The sequence below is a fragment of the Motacilla alba genome, chromosome 2 (assembly GCF_015832195.1).
Source record: "Motacilla alba alba isolate MOTALB_02 chromosome 2, Motacilla_alba_V1.0_pri, whole genome shotgun sequence".
NCBI lineage: Eukaryota > Metazoa > Chordata > Aves > Passeriformes > Motacillidae > Motacilla > Motacilla alba.
The window spans coordinates 114,127,526-114,144,806 of NC_052017.1; the positions used below are offsets into that span (position 1 = coordinate 114,127,526).

Sequence of the window (17,281 nt, forward strand, 5' to 3'; positions counted from 1 at the left end):
CGAGTATTTTATAGTTTCTTAAAATCAGTGGTCAGGAAGAATTTCCAGCATCATCATCATAACTTCACCTAACCCCTCAGATAAGCAAAAACCATTCAAAAGAATCTGGACCGTCTGATTTCTGAAAGGAGGCTTTTCAAGAATATTGTTTTAGTGAAGGGTCATTAAATTAAACAGTAATACAAAACTCCATTTTGAGTGTCAAATTTGCTCATTAAACAAAAGTTTGGATGCTCATTGACAAGTAGCTAGCTGGATGTTCATCTGCAATTAAATAGATTGTGAATAGTTTGTGAAGATCTGTGGCACGTATTTATGCAGCAACCAGGAAGAATACACTCAGTGTATTCTAACAGCAAACACCTCAACAGCTGTGGTCAATGCTGGTATAATCTGAGCCGTTACACCCACAAGTGTGTGACCATGCACAAGTGTAGCACTTGTGTTGAGTTATACAGCTGTAATCATTAATTGCCACATCATCATAGTAATGAAGACCTAAATTGCCTTGTGTTCCAGTGCCAAAACTGCTATGTTTAACCATCTGCTTGAAGAACTCTGTAGTATACAGGTACATCTTCAAGACATAATGTTATGCATGCCTTCAGTTTTCTTTCTTGACTTCTAACAACATGTACCTTCAGACATGAGACTGGAAAGAAGGGGAATGAACTATCTTGTGGTATGGGAAAATGTCCTCTTATCTAGAGAAAAACATAATTCAAAAATGAAAGACATTATTCATGGAGTTGCTCTGAAGGTTGCAGTGCTCTTGAACACTGCTGTAAATCATGTATGGTTTGTTTTTGTTGGTTTTTTTTTTTTCCAAATGTAATTTTAAAAAGACTAGATTTGTTTTTGCATAGTCAAAACTTTTATAGTGTGTTTATTTAAGAAAAAAACCCCAATATTTCATGTGTGTAGAGTTGCAATGCTTAGGAATTATTAACTCAGGGCAATTCATTTGTAGACATTATTTTTAAATAGCCATGCTGACCTTACTGCAGTAATATCTCCTGTTACAGAAAAGGCTGTTTAATGCAAAGAGTTTTGACAAACAAGACCCCACAGCTAATCAGAAGAGCAGCTCAAAGTCTGCACTTGTCATAATTAGGCCACTCTATTGTATCCCCCTGGCTGAACATTATCATTTTTATAATGGTTCTGGTTTTACCATGCTCATTTTTAATTGTGCCTACTGTATTGCCTCTTAAAGGTGGCCTTGTAAGTTTTTAACATCAGTAGCAGACGTAAATTAGCTTTATTTTAGTATTTATTTCTAAAGATTAAATGCTTGTGTTCATGTATAGAATTTATTAAAAAGAATTTTCCATGTAACAAGCTGTTAAAGTAAGAAAATATTTAAATATTAATAATTAGGTGGCTTTCTGAGTTCTTGCTTTTAAAATCTTGACAAGTACTATAATAAATATTCAGTGTGCTTAGGCACTGTTTCTTTCAAATATATTTTCACAACATGTAAGAAACTTCAGGAAGGTGCTATTAAGCTTTGTTTTGAAACTTTGAAAATAAGCATTTTCAAAAGATTATTTTTCTATGTACATCTCTAAAGGAAAGGAAATTTTAAGTAGGATGTCGTTTTCCATTTATAATAGCTCTTCATGGTTTCTGGTTTTTTCACTGCATAAATTGTTGGAATTGTTTTTCTTTTCTGGGCTGTATTTGTTTACTTTGGGCCTTCATGTATTTGAACATTTCTGGAGTTTTGCAGGATGAGTAACTGCAAGGGAGTGTCTAACTGAAGCTGTTTTCATTGTGGGTTTATTGTTATTTCTCACATAAAATCCGTTCATACCTATGATACTATATTCCTTTAATGTATTTCTCATTGTAAACAGTTTTAGAGAACTTTCATCAATAACTAAGAGTCTAAACATGGCAACTTGATATTTCAGGGCCTCAGCCCTTTTATGACAGTTGGATAAATTTTTGCCGTTCCCACATGAATAAGCTGGCAGCAGTGTTTATGCACATAAAATCAGAGATTGCTGAACTCTTTTGAGAAATGAGAGATTGGATCAAATCCCCAGTCCCCAAACTGGGGCAAGTTTCTGACCTCCTGAGGAAGAACTGAGTTGGTCTTCCTATTTCAGCTGAAATGTCCTACTTGCTAGAAATTATTTAATTGCACTGGAGCAGGGTTAGTAACCCAATTTCCTTGTCAAGTACCATATGTGGTCTTTTTTTTGCTCTTTTCCTTACTTAAAGAAAACTTGCAAGTACTTTTGTTTGTTTGTTTGCTTGTTTTAAAGTGGAAGTCTTTGAAAGAAAGTGCTGGAAAAGGATCTGTGTCTACATACTGAATCACAGAATTGTTGGGGTTGGAAGGCACCTCTGGAGATCACCCCATCCAATGCACCTGCCAAGGCAGGGTCACCTAGAGCAGGTGACACAGGAAGGTGTCCAGGTGGATTTTGAATGTCTTCAGAGAGGGAGACTCCACAACATCTCTGGGCAGCCTGTTCCAGTGCTCTGCCCCCCTCAATGTAAGGAAGTTCTTCCTCTGTGGAACTTCCTCTGTTTTTGTTCATGGCCATTACTCCTTATCCTGTCACTAGCACCACTGGAAAGAGCCTGGCACCCTTGACAGCCACATTGAGGCATTTGTATAATACAAGGTATAGCCTGGTACTTTGAGTATCTGCCCTGGAAGGCTGCTTCCAGTCTGGACTCCAAATCTAGTGGAGGAAGTGTTTTATTTGTCATCCTCCCCAGCTCTGACTGTGTTTTGAAGTCTGACAGGTACCTGCTGGATGAGACAATGTGGATGACTAAGGTGAGGAGATCCCTGGTTTTACTACAGTTTGGGAATTATCATTAGGCTTAGTTGCTTGCATGTCTTTTAGTAGAAATAAGAACTTCACTTGTGCTAGGTGGCATGGCGGCTCAGGGCATGCCCAGGGGGCCTCTTTCCCTGAACATATCTTCTATCCTACATGCTCATGATCATTCCAGATTCTTCACAGCTCTGTAGAAGTGAAGAAGGGGAAATGGGCAGCCATAGAAGTCATATATGGGAGATGGAGAAAGTGTCCATGTTTTGACTTGGTTTGATGTTCAGGACACAGCTGAGGCAGGAGAGCTCAGAAGTGATTCTCAATGTATTAGTTGAGGGAGAAAAGTACTGGCAGAGGAACATGTGGTAAGGTCCAAGCCTAAATATCAGCTACCCAAGATTTTGTAAGTCCTGCTGTCACTTAAACAGTGAACAGACTCTGTTTCCCCACAGAATATGCCATTTTAGCTGTGTGTGTTTCAGTGCTGATGTGTTTTGAAGGCTCAGCTTGATGTTGTCATGCAGCAGTAGCCATGAAGGAGAAGAACCTACAGAAGTCTTCTGGTCCATGGGTTCTTCAGTCTTTGACTACAAGGCTGTGTTGGTAGGCACACTGCACATTCACTACAAACATTCGTTTTGAAAATCTATACTTGCACTTCACCCATTTAAATCTGGCTTGATTTGTTAGTATTTCCAAGGTAAAAAGTTCTTCTAAGCCAAAGTGGTTTATGTTTTAGGGCTTACTCCATAGTGTAATTAAGGCCAAGTCTAATCCCATAGCTGCACTGCTGTGCTGCAGTAGAGTGCTTTAACATTCATACAAGTTTTCAAACAATGAAAGGACTTAGGACTATTTTTACTTTATCCCAGTGTGGCAAATGGCTCAGAATTGGCATTTTGAAAATACTGCTATCAAGATGTATGCTCTGTAGGTGAGTTATAACTATGATTTTTTTGGTGAGCGATGCTGCAGAAGTTACTGAGCTGTTTCCCAGCTGCCTGATTACTGATGAGACTTGTGCTTCTGCTGTTGAGGACCAGACTTGGCAGTGTTATTGGGGGACCACGTGGGTGATAGAGCCTGAGAATCCTGCTAGTGAGGTGATGTGTCTGTGGTAATACTGGGAGGAGGGTGTTTTGCAGATGTATCTCCACATTTTTGTGGATAGATTTTTTTTTCCTTCTTTGCAAGTGCATTTGATTTCTACGGAACTTGTTGCCATAAAGATTTTGGTGGCTTAAAATATGTCTCACTCTGAAGGTGGGCTTGTTAAGAATTACCATGGACTTGAGATGGGAACTAAAATAAAAAGTTTTCCATTTAAAACATTTTTGCTGAGCTACATAATTGAAATTATTTTGTTGTTCTGCTTCCTCTGTTTTCCCCCACTTCACAGCAGTGAACCCTCAATTAACTTTTTTCTTTTTTTCCCCATATATTGGAAGTGCTACCACCAGCAAAAAGGTGGTTTACTAGGACGCCGAATCCAAACATGGCCGTGAAGGAAATCTACCAGGAGCAAGAAGATGAGATGCTAGCTTTTCCTATCAGTAGAAAAAAAAGGAAAAGTGTAGTGCAGATAGCACTGCTCCTTCCCTCAGAGCAGAGCAGGAGTTACTGCATCTTGCAGAAGTAGGAGAGAAGTAAAAGCCTCCCTTTTTCCAGAGAAGAGGGACCAAGCAGGGGGAACTTGGTACATCAGGGACCTATATCAGGGTTTGATGAACCTCTGAAATGTAACTGAACACCAGAGACAAGTATCCTGTATTGAAGAAGGGGATTGTGTTGATCTCTGAAAGTGCATAAAAGATCCTAGGAAAACTGTGTAGGTTCAGGGGACCACAGGATAAACTGGGAATTGTGGCCTTGTTGTAGGGAGAAGGCTGTAAATTTAAAACATGATGGTTTATGGAGAGACGCAGAATTAAAAGTATCAAAGTGTTTTAGACTTGAGACTATTGACGCTGGCTGATGAACAAGAAGTAAGGGTGTTTCCTAAAACTTTGTGAGGTGTTTAGAGCATCATTCTCATAAAATGCACACTGAAATAGAAATATTCACGTAAAGCTACAAATGTAGTAAAACATTATATTCCTTATGAGAATTTTTAGGCCCTTCTTTGTTGTGTTGGTTTTTTTGTTTGTTTTTTTTTTTTTTTTTTTAATGAGAGACTGAAATTATTGCAAAGGACACAATGCTGTCTAAGCAACACAGGCATCCAAAGAAAAACAGAACTGATTTTCACTACAGCTTTTACAAACACAGCCTGTAGTACTGCTCTAAATAATAAGACATTTTATTTTGGTTTCTACTGTCTCATTAGAAGAAAGGGGAATTTCATTTCTGGGCTTTCTTCTGCATTTATGCAGGCTGTTGAAAGAAATCAGAGTTTTCATCATTGTGAGGTATCTACAGGGCAGTATTTAACCCAGAAGCATCCCTGGGAGTGGATTACTGCTGCTGGGTAGGAGATATAACAGTGATGGATTTCAGAACTAAAAAGAAGCAAAATATTTTCCAAAGTTTTTTTCTTTCAAAGAGGCATCTCTATCCAGCTCCCAGTGAGATCTAGGCATACATTACAGGGTTAGTATGTAAGTATAGCTGCTAGGTTGCTTTCCTGCTTTCCAGATGTTTATACCTCCATGGATTTTCCAGCAGCTATTTCAACTTAACAGTGGTAGCATTTTTGGTTATGGCAACGTCCTGCTTTAAGCCTCATCATTTTCACTGCACATTGAAATAGAAAGAGTGCTCAGTGGTGACACTGTTGTGTTTATGGAGAGTTTTGTCTTAAAAGTCTTTGATGTAAGAGCAAAGCAGAATTACCATAAGTATATCAGCCTGTATTATGCTCAGCTCAAACAATGCTAGTTGTAGTTTGGGTCTTTTTGGTTGGAAGTAACACATCAGCAGTGACTGCCTTTGCCAAAGTTCCTACCTTCCCACTGGGTGGAAATTTCTCATGCCTACGTAATTCTGCCACTCTTAGTTTCAGGTCACTGTAGTTCGCATTATTCATGACCTTTTGAAGGTTTAAATGTATACTTGACCAGATGCCTGTTGCTCTTACTGTTCACTGTACCACTTTTTAGGGGGGAGCAAAGTTGAAAACAGGCACTTTCATTTGTATTTTGAGTCATGGTAGATCTGGAAGACTATTTCATCTCTTCAAGCTTTATCTTGACAGTTAATATTATATGAGACCAAGACTACACAGCATACACATCCTTATCTAAAATTGGCTTAAAAAATGAAATACTGCTGCCATTCTGGATATGGATGACCTTTTATCAATTTCAGCCAAGTTTACTTAGGCTTTGCCTGTTTTTTTAAACTTAGTAACATATATACGTGAGGTTTACAATGACAATTACCCACAGAATAACTTGTATCAGTTTTAGGCATACATATTAGTATAACTTAACACACAGACCTGTAGCCAGTGATTCTCAGTGAAGCTGTCATTTGTAGGCTTTGCAGTGACTGTTAAATAAACAGTATCTTCATAATAGGGCCTGCAGCTCTGAAGCACACCCAGGTGTTAGAGGAACCTGACATTTTCCATCTGTGTCCTGCGTAGGTTTTGTTTTGTGATCTCTTTGAGTCCTGTTGCAGCCACTTCTTGATTACTTATATTGGGATTTATGTCATGTTTATGGTGCATCTTGAGGTAGTGGTAGTTATATTTTATCACCTGGAAAATAAAATTGACACAGGCCTTTAAATATCAAGGAAGGCAGAGTAAAGGCTGTCAGCCTTCGTTATATTTATCCACTGTACATCATCCTCCTTTCTGTGCAATCCCTTCATCTGCTGTCCCAGAGGGATAAATTAGGAGAATGAGCTTCATTGTAGCTTCATCAGGTGAAGCAATGTCCTCACCAAAGTCAAGGACAGAAATTTCACTCATTTCATTTGGACCACATTTTCATGTGGCTTTTTTGCTGCTTTTTCTGTAACTTGAACGCTGCCAAAATGTGTAATGCCTTTCTGTGGATACTTTTAGACAATGACTGGGTGAAACGTGGCCAAATGCGTGGGAGCTACAGGACACCACAGAACTGAGGAGGCAAGTGTGTCATTTACTGTCAGTTGACACCATTCAGTCTGTATTTAGAATGCAGTTTTAGGTATGAGAGGAAAAAAATGAACTCTATTATTGTACAATACTGTTGTATTCATAATAGTGCTAGAAATAAATACTTGCCACAGTGGGGTCTGTTCATAAATTTCTCATACATTTCAAGAAACTGCATATTTAGAATATATGGACCTGGGATTCCAAAGTTTCTGCATAGTTTATATCTTCCTACTGCCTTGGTTTTAAGGAAAGAATATTTTATAGGAAATTTATTTGTGGTTAATGTTAGTTGTGTGCTCTAGGCTGTGTTGTGTTCCCCTAAATCATGCAGATAGTGCATTGGTTATTTAAATATGAATATCTGACAAACATATTATGGACTCAAGAGTGATTAAATTATGATTCCTAGAATGAATTAAGTGCTTTTAATCTCTGCCTATGCCACAAAGGAATCCTGAGGTGAAGTGTCTGGCTGAAAATGCAGCTTTAAAAACCCAAAACTTTGTGCATTTTGTATTCTACTCAGCAGGTGTGCAATAGTTGTGGGATATTAGAGGAGCTCAGTAAGACCTTTCAGAAAGGTTTTATTAATGTATACATGGTATTAAATAGAACTATGTTTGAATGCATCGATAAGGTTTTTGTCTTCATTTTTCTTGAAATAATTTTTTAAGTCTAGTAGTTTTGTAAGGAAGAGCAGTAATGGAAATCCAGAGTAAATCCTGAAAAACACAGTTCAGTCCATAGGAGGATTATACCTATACAGCAGACCTCTGGATGTAAACAGAGAGAAAGGAATATTTCTTGGGTCCCTAGATATATTGCACACATTTTCTGGGAGTTTCTGAAGAAAACCTATTTGCCCCTTTGCGTTTCTGCAGGGTGTTACGGGTACCAGAGATGTACCCAACAGGGAATTCAGATGCCTAAGCCATGAGTTTCTTTGAAGTTTAAGCCAGAAAAAAAGCCATTTCCCTGCCCTGGTTGCTGCAATGATGGTTTTCACAACTAGAATCTAAGTCTTCCTGAGACTACACTGTACTGCTGCTCTCAGCCTCTATCATGAACAATGAAATTAATAAGTAGCAAGGCTCTGTAGTGTTGCTGTGGTGTTTCAGGTGCCCATGGACAGAAGAAAGTCTGGTAGGAATTGAACTCATTTTCCCATTAGCAGTAGGATCAGGCTGCAGCCATCACCAGCACAGGGAGAAGTTTCATTAGATTTTACATTCATCCACCTCTCTTTCATCACACTTTCTTTTTTTGCTGTATCTGGTTAAATCTAATTTTTATCTCTCTGAGAGGAGAATACTGAATAAGCTTTCTGGTGATATTCAAATGCAGCAGTTCAGTGAAATGGAGCAATTTAAACAATACACAAAAAGTTGATCCCTTTTCACAGCTGTATGTTCCTTAATTTATTGCAGCAGCTCCACAGGTACAAAGCTTCCATGGCTGGCCACGTAACCACTTGACTGTTACCCCCCAGGCTCCCTGTGCTGGCTCAGGTGGACATTTCTGTCCTGGCTCCTCACCAGGTCCTTGCTTTTCTTTCTAGACATGCCTGAAGCACGTTGCCAGTTGCAGCATATTTCTATTGACTCCAGGGCACTTGGCTCCATCCGTGCTTGCAAACAAGCACACTTGTTCTCTCAGATAAACACTCATGCATGGTGGGATTTATTTTTCTGCTTTTTTTTTCCTTTTAAGTGTGGTGTTGAAGCCAATGTGGATGCTCAGCCTACTGGGCAATGCTTGCTGACATTGATGAAGACTAGCCAAAGTGAGGAAGTTGTTCAATGCTAGGAAAACTCTTCCAAAAGCAGCCTTGAGCTGAAGGCGTCGGTTCCCACAGCTCTGATCTGTAGTGGTGTGCGGAGCCACTCACCAGGAGGAGAATGGAGTTGGCAGCTGTCCTCAGGGGCAGGACCACGGTCACCTTTAATGACAGTGGTCTAGCAGGAGAGTTGTCTTGCTTACTTGAGTGGTATTAATTCGGTTGGGTGACAGTGTTAAGTACAAAGAGCTGGGTTGTTTATGGGGCTTTTCCTCCTCTTGACAAAACCCCTGCTCTCACACAGATTTGATTTCTGCACACAAGTATTAGATATGTGCATCAATGGGGTATTTATACAGGCACTTAGCCATCCAGCTCTGAGCTGACAATGTGGAAAGATTTGCTTTGTGTGTACAGAAGAGAAACGTGTGTGCAGATGCAAGCTGGAATTGCCTTCTGCACATTTGGAAGTTTCATACTTAATTTCGAAACAGTACCAATAAATATGTTGATTCAAATGAGGAAAGCTTTTTCTCTTTCAGGGAGACTTAGTTTAAATTCAGGAAGACAAACTGCTGAGGAGTTAGCACTAGGATTTATAAAACAACATTGAAAGAGAAGCTTAATTAACATTTCACTACCCTTTCAATTGTACTGAATCTGTGTCTGGTTTATCACCCACCTAAACATGTTCGTTTGTATTTGAAGAATGCTTGTGACAGTGAGCCTTCAGGAGAAAGCTCAGCTTTTTCCTATAATCTCATTATAGCATTTGTATATTTTATTTGCTCGCTTTGACCTTGGATAATATGTAGAAAATATTTAATGTGTATATATATATACACACACACACACACACATATATATATCACATGTTTCTGGTCATCAGGGATTGAGGTTGTTTTGTTTTTACTGTTAATGTAACTTCAGCTGGAATTTCAAGTTGGGTATTGATGGATGAGAACACATAGGATGACAGCAACATGAAAGCAAATCCCAGGGAAGTATGCTGCTCTGTGTTCTTTAGGATAGAGTGAAGAAGTAGCAGCTGCTTTTCTTTCTCTCCCTGAAGATCACAGTGATAATAGAAATGGGATATTAAAGAGGGCAGCATAGATTAATGGGGCAGTAATAAAACAAATGAGACCCATTAGCGAAATCACTGCTTGAAAAGTAGATTCCATGGTAAGTGCCCTTCAGTGCCTCGTTTAGGAAAAATTGTTTCAGCACTTGTAATGCCATCCATGGTGTTGGATTTTAGACTGTTGTGACAATCTCAGTGATAAAACCTTAAAATAATTTAGATGAAGATAAATTTCATTTGTACTTACTGCTTGATAGAAAACCTGAGTTATTTTATCTACATGTTGAAGACAAGTTCCTCTTTCAAACCCAGTCAAAATGGTTTTTCATGTTCCCAAAGTCTTACATAAAAAACCAAAAACATTTTTTGTTGTTCTGTTAAGCCTGTAAGGTGATCCTGACAGCTTGGAAGGCCTTCTTTTATTGCTGGAGCATGAGTGCTGTGGTTACTAATGTTCAAACAGACTAGGAACTGGAATTGGTGGATTTAGTGACATCTCCTGGTTTATTTGTTGATTCTATATTTGATTAGCAATGAGAGATGTGCATTGCACTTAAAACTCTGCATGCCTCTGTTTGCTCTCTGCTTTTTAGACCAGATTGTTTTCTGGACGATTTAATGAGCAAGGAAAATACACTTGATTGCTGAGATGTATACAGTATGTTGCCTATAAGGAGAAAAATGTTTGGTGGTTAGAGATAAAACATGTTCACAATTCTACGTAACTAAGCCAAATATATTAATATTAAGTGCTTTTTTACTGGGGGATGTGTGGCTTCAAGTTCCTGAATTGTCTCATTCTGCTTCCCTTTCTCCCTCTAGAAATGTATGGCTGTGTCGTAGTGGAGCTTTTTGTTTTTGTTTTTGTTTTTTTTTTTTTCCCCAATGTGATTTTGTTAAATCCAAGCTCAGAGTGTAAATATCAAACGATACCTGTTTTGTGAGACGCCGAGAGGTGCTGGGCAGGAGCGGAGCAGGGGCGCGATGAGCGCTGCCTGCCTGCCTGTGCCAGCCTCCCGGGCGACGGTGGGAGAGGAGGGCCGGGAGGCGGCTGTTGCTATCGCTCTGATGTCAGGCACTCCCGCTAACGTGTGGTTGGTTATTCTGCCTTTCAGATCGCTGCCGCTCGCTCGTGGAGCGCAGAGGGGACGGCGAGACTCCCACATCTTTCAGCGAGAAGAAAGGAGCCAGCGGAGCAGACTAACACGGACTTGTGTCGGGTGCCCTTGCCCTACAAAGGCTGCCTTTAAAAGAGAAACGCAGTGCTATTTAATGAGCTGTGAGATGAGGCACTGCTGCTAACGCTCAGATCCCAGGATTCATCGGCTATTCATTGTGCTTAATGTACATGTTTCTGCACCGTGCATTTAGGAGATCCCAGAGAAGAATCCAAAACGGCTGCGGGGGAAAGACCACCAAACATGCCTACAGAAACATTACCGACAGGTAGCATGGTGAAGCCGGTCAGCCCTGCCGTGACTTTCACATCTGCCGTTCCTCTCCGCATCCTGAACAAAGGACCTGACTATTTTCGCAGGCAGGCGGAGCCTAATCCAAAAAGACTGAGTGCAGTGGAGAGGCTCGAAGCCGACAAGGCGAAATACGTCAAGAGCCAGGAGGTCATCAATGCCAAGCAGGAGCCTGTGAAGCCAGCGGTGCTGGCGAAGCCGCCGGTCTGTCCTGCAGCCAAGCGAGCACTGGGGAGCCCCACCTTGAAAGTCTTCAGCAACAATGCAAAGACTGAGAGTGGAGTCCAGAGAGAAAATCTGAAACTTGAGATTTTGAAGAACATCATCAACAGCTCTGAAGGCTCCAGCTCAGGTTCAGGGCATAAGCACGGTCCCCGAAATTGGCCACCCCACAGGGCCGATTCGACAGAGCTGAACCGACACTCGTTCGCCGAATCCTTGAAGGTTTACCCCACGCAGGGCCGGAGCAGCCCACAGGAGAGCAGCTCCAATGTCAGCAGAAGGCTCCTAGATCAGTCAGCAGAGACTTTCTTGCATGTCTCTCACAGCTCTTCAGACATTAGGAAAGTAACTAGTGCAAAGCCCTTAAAAGCAATACCCTGCAGTAGTTCAGCCCCACCTCTGCCTCCAAAGCCCAAAATCGCTGCCATTGCCACCCTGAAATCTCCAGAGATTGAGGCAGTGGAGTCTGGATGCGGAGTTAGTAGAAGACCCTCCCTACAGCGATCAAAATCAGACTTAAGCGACAGATACTTTCGCGTTGACGCAGATGTTGAACGATTCTTTAACTACTGCGGACTGGATCCTGAAGAGCTTGAAAACCTTGGGATGGAAAACTTTGCAAGGGCTAACTCTGATATTATATCCCTCAACTTTCGCAGTGCAAGCATGATTAGCTCAGACTGTGAACAGTCTCAGGACAGCAACAGTGACCTTAGAAATGATGACAGTGCCAATGACCGTGTGCCATACGGCATTTCTGCCATTGAAAGGAATGCCAGAATCATCAAGTGGTTATATAGCATCAAGCAAGCTAGAGAGTCACAGAAAGTGTCCCATGTGTGAGAGAGAAATCCACCATAGAAAAAAGCAAGGACTGTATCTTTGTCTGTGAATATTCAGTTTGTGAAGGGTTGTGAAGTCTACTTGAAGTCTTGTACCCTTCTCAAATCTCTTTGTGTTGCTTGTTGTGCAATGTTTCCAAGTTGCATGCCTGTCAACATGTGAGCTGACCTGGCTTCCACTTGAACAGTAACTAACTACAAAGCCTGGCTGAGCATACACATTATCTGCCAAAAGTTTAAGACAAGAATCTGATTAGGGCTTCAGTATAATCAAAGTGTTTACATGGAAAGGTTATATGACTTCTTTGGTATTTATGTGGTTCCTCGTGGATTTTATATATGTCACTTTTTGTCTTAATACAGATATCGTCAACTGATGTTACTCGTTTCCAAGTTGAAACAGAATCCCTTTGGGGGGAAGAAAAGTGGAATTGGCCGAAATATGAGGTTTAGGCATACAATGATAGGCAAAGCAGCCTTATCTCTTGTAAAAAGTGCATTATTGGCACACGAAAGCTGTTTCTAAAAGGCAAAGAATGCTATGTTCTTAAATTATGTATCGTTGTTAAACTATATATCCCTACTTGTAGTAAGGCACTGTTCAGTAAAAGTTTATTTTTCCTAGGTAAGCTCCCTCTGTTTTACAGCAGAAGTAGTCTAGTGAATCTGCTTGACCTCTCATAAACTAAATGAGTCTTGCATTTGGGTTGGTGTAAGCATTTTAATGATTTTGTATTATACCAGTTGGAAAAGCTTAAAGAAGGTTGGACTCAACAGATGGAAATGGCGCAGGTGCCATTTTGTGGGTTTGATTTTTATGCAAAGATTCCTGGTCTTAAACTTTTGACGGGAATAATTAGATCCTATAGCTGATATTGAATGCCTTTATTAGTCAAAACACATCATGACTACAAACTCCATGCTGTCTTAATTTTTTTTGTAGACCTATTTGAAGAGTTAATGAACAAAAATGGAAACACACAGCCATATCAATATAACGCCTCCTATTCAGAAGTAAATACACTCAGTAGCTGAAGTATATCTGAAAAAATGTGATTATGTTGTCTTGCATATGTTATATCTAAGGCTGTGAAAGTTTGTTCCAGCTCTAGGAAAGTGTAGAAACATGACAGTATGTAGCTTTTCTTTTCTCTTTTTTTTTTTTTTCCTCTTAAGACGGTTAGTGCTGCGAATCAGCCTGTTACAAATCTTTCAACAATCTGTCTTCCCAGTGGTTTAATTAACTGTCATTTCAGCTGACAGTGGTGGTGTGGTAGTGGAGAAGTTGAAAGTACAGTGGTCTCCCTCATTGTATTCATGCTTTGAAGTAAATTGCAGCACTACCTTATACTACATCAGCTAATAGGAAACTTTTTTATTGTGTAAATGCTGTAAGACTTTGTATATACTTCAGTTGTTACAAAATCTTTAAAAGGAAGAGTGTTATGCTAATAAATAGCTCCTGGTGCAGGTATGGTAGGGTTTTTCTGTTCTTATTTTCACCCCTCCCATTCTTAAAACTGTATCAGGAACTCAATTGCAGTGTGTTTTAGTGCTGTAGAAGGTCTTGGTTAAACAATAGTTCCAGTAAAAGGTTTCTTTTACTAAAGTGCTTTTCAGAATATAATTTTTTATAAAATAACTATAGCAGCATGATCTGTCTGAAGAACTAGAAGAGATTTTCAAGACTCCTAAAATAGCTTGCTTCTTCCTTACCTAGCAATGTTACTGTTCCTGTTTATAGCATCTGTTCGTAATGAATCACCGCAGTCTTCTGAATTATTCTTCAGTAGTGCTTATTTATATATTTGAATATTAAAGATGTTTTACAAAGTCGGGTTCTCTCTTTTCTCTGAGAAGCCTGTAGCCCAACTTATAACAGACAGCTACAGTTAATGCAGGCAAGACTGGAAGCGGAGCCATGCAGTCATTTGTTTCCTATGGAATTATCCTACATCCAGTTTTATATAATTGTTCTCTAAATGTTTGTTTATGGAGGTAGGGAAGCACACATTCAGTTTCAGCACACATTCAGCTTCAGGAGGCTACTCTGTGATTTTTACAGTTGACTTCACAACCTAAGACTTACAACATTCCTAGCTCAGACAAAAAAAAAAAAAAAAAAGAGGAGCTCTGTATTTCAGCTACAGGCCCATTTGTGACATTTTAAGCTCCATGGGTTTCAGTTGGCATTGACATCACACTGGTTTTTCAAGCATATTTTTCCAATAGTAAGTTCTACTCAGTTCAGTGACTGTTTTGCCAAGGAAAATAATGCTTGAGGGATTAAAGCCAAGTGTAATGCATCTGTACAGCAATGAAATAAAGAAGTTAAAACCAAAATACAAAATGCACCCACATTGTTCTCTCTCAAGTGTTTTAAGAATAACGATAAACATGCTATCTCAAGTGTTGTCAGCCAAAAACAGTAATAAAGAAGCTTTTATAACTAGAAAATGGATTAGAGCATATTCTGGTATTCTGAATTTGTGTCCTAAGGTTAGTTGGGAAGCCATAGGCTCTTGAGAAATCAAATTAATTTCCTTTTATAATCACAAAAGGGGTTGTGAACTATCTATAAGAGGGGGTTTTCTCACTCAAAATCTTAGGCAGCACCTTTGAAACAGCACAGGTGCTGATCTGCCTTTGCTGTCCCTGCTTCCTATAGTGTGCACATGGGTAAGATTTTACAGGGCCTAGACCTTCACAGTCAGCTGGACTTGCAGCTCTGGTGAGATTGCAGTAATAGAAATCATGGGATTGCAGAATGTTCACAAGGCTTTGAACAAGCAGGTATCAATTGCCTTTATTTGTCGCTTTATTGCCGTTTGTGCCGATATTATTTAATTATTAGTCACCCCAGGACCGTAGTCTTGTTATTACCCTGTATGTTTGCATAAAATCCAGATCACTGGTGTCTGATTGCTTTTGTATTCAAATGGGAATAACCATTCTTTACAATATAATATTATATACTATCTGCCTTTGCAGACGGGTAATCCTGTCATGTCAAGAGCGCATTACTTGTCTCTGCCTTAGGAGATTCCTGAGTGCTGAATGCTGAATTCACAAAGAGTTGTAACCAGATGAAATGGTTTGTCAGGGACCTGTTCTGGTCATGTTCCTGCTGTGTCCAGCAGGCATTTACCCAGGTACAAAGTGCACAGCAGGTGTTCACAGCTAAACAACAGCCCTTGTTGCAGCTCTGGAGGGAAATGCAAGCCCGTCCTGTGAAAGCTGGTACTGACAGTACTGACCACAGCAGTGAAGAAAAATGGAGTGTGTCTTCAGTGATTGGTATAAACTCATACACACACACTTACACGCAGACAAAAGAAACCACCACAGAGGTTTATGGTGGTTCTGTTACTTTGACTTGCCCGAGAGGGAAGGGAAGAGGAAAACCGTGGGACCAATTACACTTTGAAAGCTACCTACAGAGGTAAACCATTTATCTGAGTCAAAGAGGTGAGCATCAAAGTAAAACTGGTCTTTCAGCCACTTCATATTATATAGTAACAATGTCATGAAAGATGAGAGATAAAAGATCTGTGCCACAAATTTACATTCAACAAATACAAGTACTGAAATTGTCTTTTTTTTATGAATACTGTTTCTGGAAAGGAGAGCTCTGAGCTGTGAGTGTATGCACCATCTGAGTGACCGAGGGCTTTTGAAGGGGAAACACAGAATGATGATGCTTTTGGCTGTAATTCAAAAATCAAAAGGCATGCTCTAACAACAGAGCCAATCAGTATTGCTGACTTATCTCTTTTTGCAGCAGTTTATCCATCCGTGGAGGCCATACGCACTTGATTCTAGTCATTGAATGAAAAACAAAGTGCTTAATGGAGCTCTGCAGTACAGAGCTGAATAATTGCAGTCTGCAGGAGAACGGGAAGGGAACTAACCCTCTAAAACAGTCTTCCTGATACCTATTGATTATGGGGTGATAATGTTTAGTACATTATATTCAGAGTTCATTTGTTTATAGGAAACATTTTACTGAGCGGAGTAGTCGAACAAATCTGGGAGGTTCCATTTTCCAAGGCCGTAAAACTCTTGTTCATTGTGATTAATGCTGCTACACCAGTAACTGAACACATAAAGCTCAGAATATAAGAGCATCTGGAGTTTTGTTCCCATGAACAGTAAGGGTCCATTGCCTATTTTAATATAAATGTGAATATAAATGTGCTATACAGGAGAATAAATTGGTCAAGGTGTTTTGTCCTGAAATATGAGATAGCTCTATATTAAAATCCTTGTTACCAAGGCTTAAATATTCACTGATATTCTGAATTAATTTGACATTCCTGCTGTCAGCAGAAAGACTCCAATAATCTGCCCTTTGAAATATGTCATCCATAGCCTAATGGGAAAGGCCATTAAAAATGTCTGTTCAGTGTAAGGACTTTTATCTCCTGATGATAGCATCTATTAAGTGAACCTCTAAATAAGCACATTTCAGTCAGAAGTATTAACCCATAAATGTCTTTTATTTTTCTTCCTGAAAGCCCAAATGGTGATCAATAGCTGAGTCCTACCATTTGTTAACAGTTACTACATTATTGCTAAATACTCAGTTGATGTCCTTTGGGCAGCAGTGCAATCTAAAGTGGAGACACCTACATTACACCATCTGTCTTGCCCTGGTAGGTATGAACAGCCTTCAAGCATATTCTACATTTGATTACTTAGGAACTTGTTTGTGGCTGCCCATCAAAACTGAGTAATAATAAGCAACAACTTTTTTAAAAAAAATAATGAAAAACAATCATTTATAGATCAAAAAAGTAGTCTCTTGAATATCATTCTTCTAAATTTAAAGTCATTTTCATGATGATCTTATGACAAGAGTAAGAGAGTGCTAGTATCTCTGCTATTACTGTTTCTTACTTTTGGCACAGCAAGTCCTCTCCACCTTCTTGGTGTCTTGCCCTTTCTGAGTTTTCCCAGCTTTCTTCTTCTTTTCTGTGTCTTCCTTCCCTTGTGGTGTCTG

At 39.7% G+C, this 17,281-nt stretch overlaps 1 protein-coding gene across 5 annotated transcripts in view; it reads left to right on the plus strand.

The window, feature by feature from the left end:
• The window catches only part of FAM110B (family with sequence similarity 110 member B), a 112,845-nt gene extending 98,461 nt beyond the window's left edge, over positions 1-14,384 (plus strand). For all 5 annotated transcript variants that reach the window (XM_038126568.1, XM_038126585.1, XM_038126577.1 and 2 more), the window contains one exon: positions 10,862-14,384. In XM_038126568.1, the coding sequence (XP_037982496.1) occupies positions 11,168-12,280 (1,113 nt within the window). In that variant the 5' untranslated portion in view covers positions 10,862-11,167 and the 3' untranslated portion in view covers positions 12,281-14,384. The remainder of the gene's footprint in view (positions 1-10,861) is intronic.
• Positions 14,385-17,281: the final 2,897 nt, after the last annotated feature.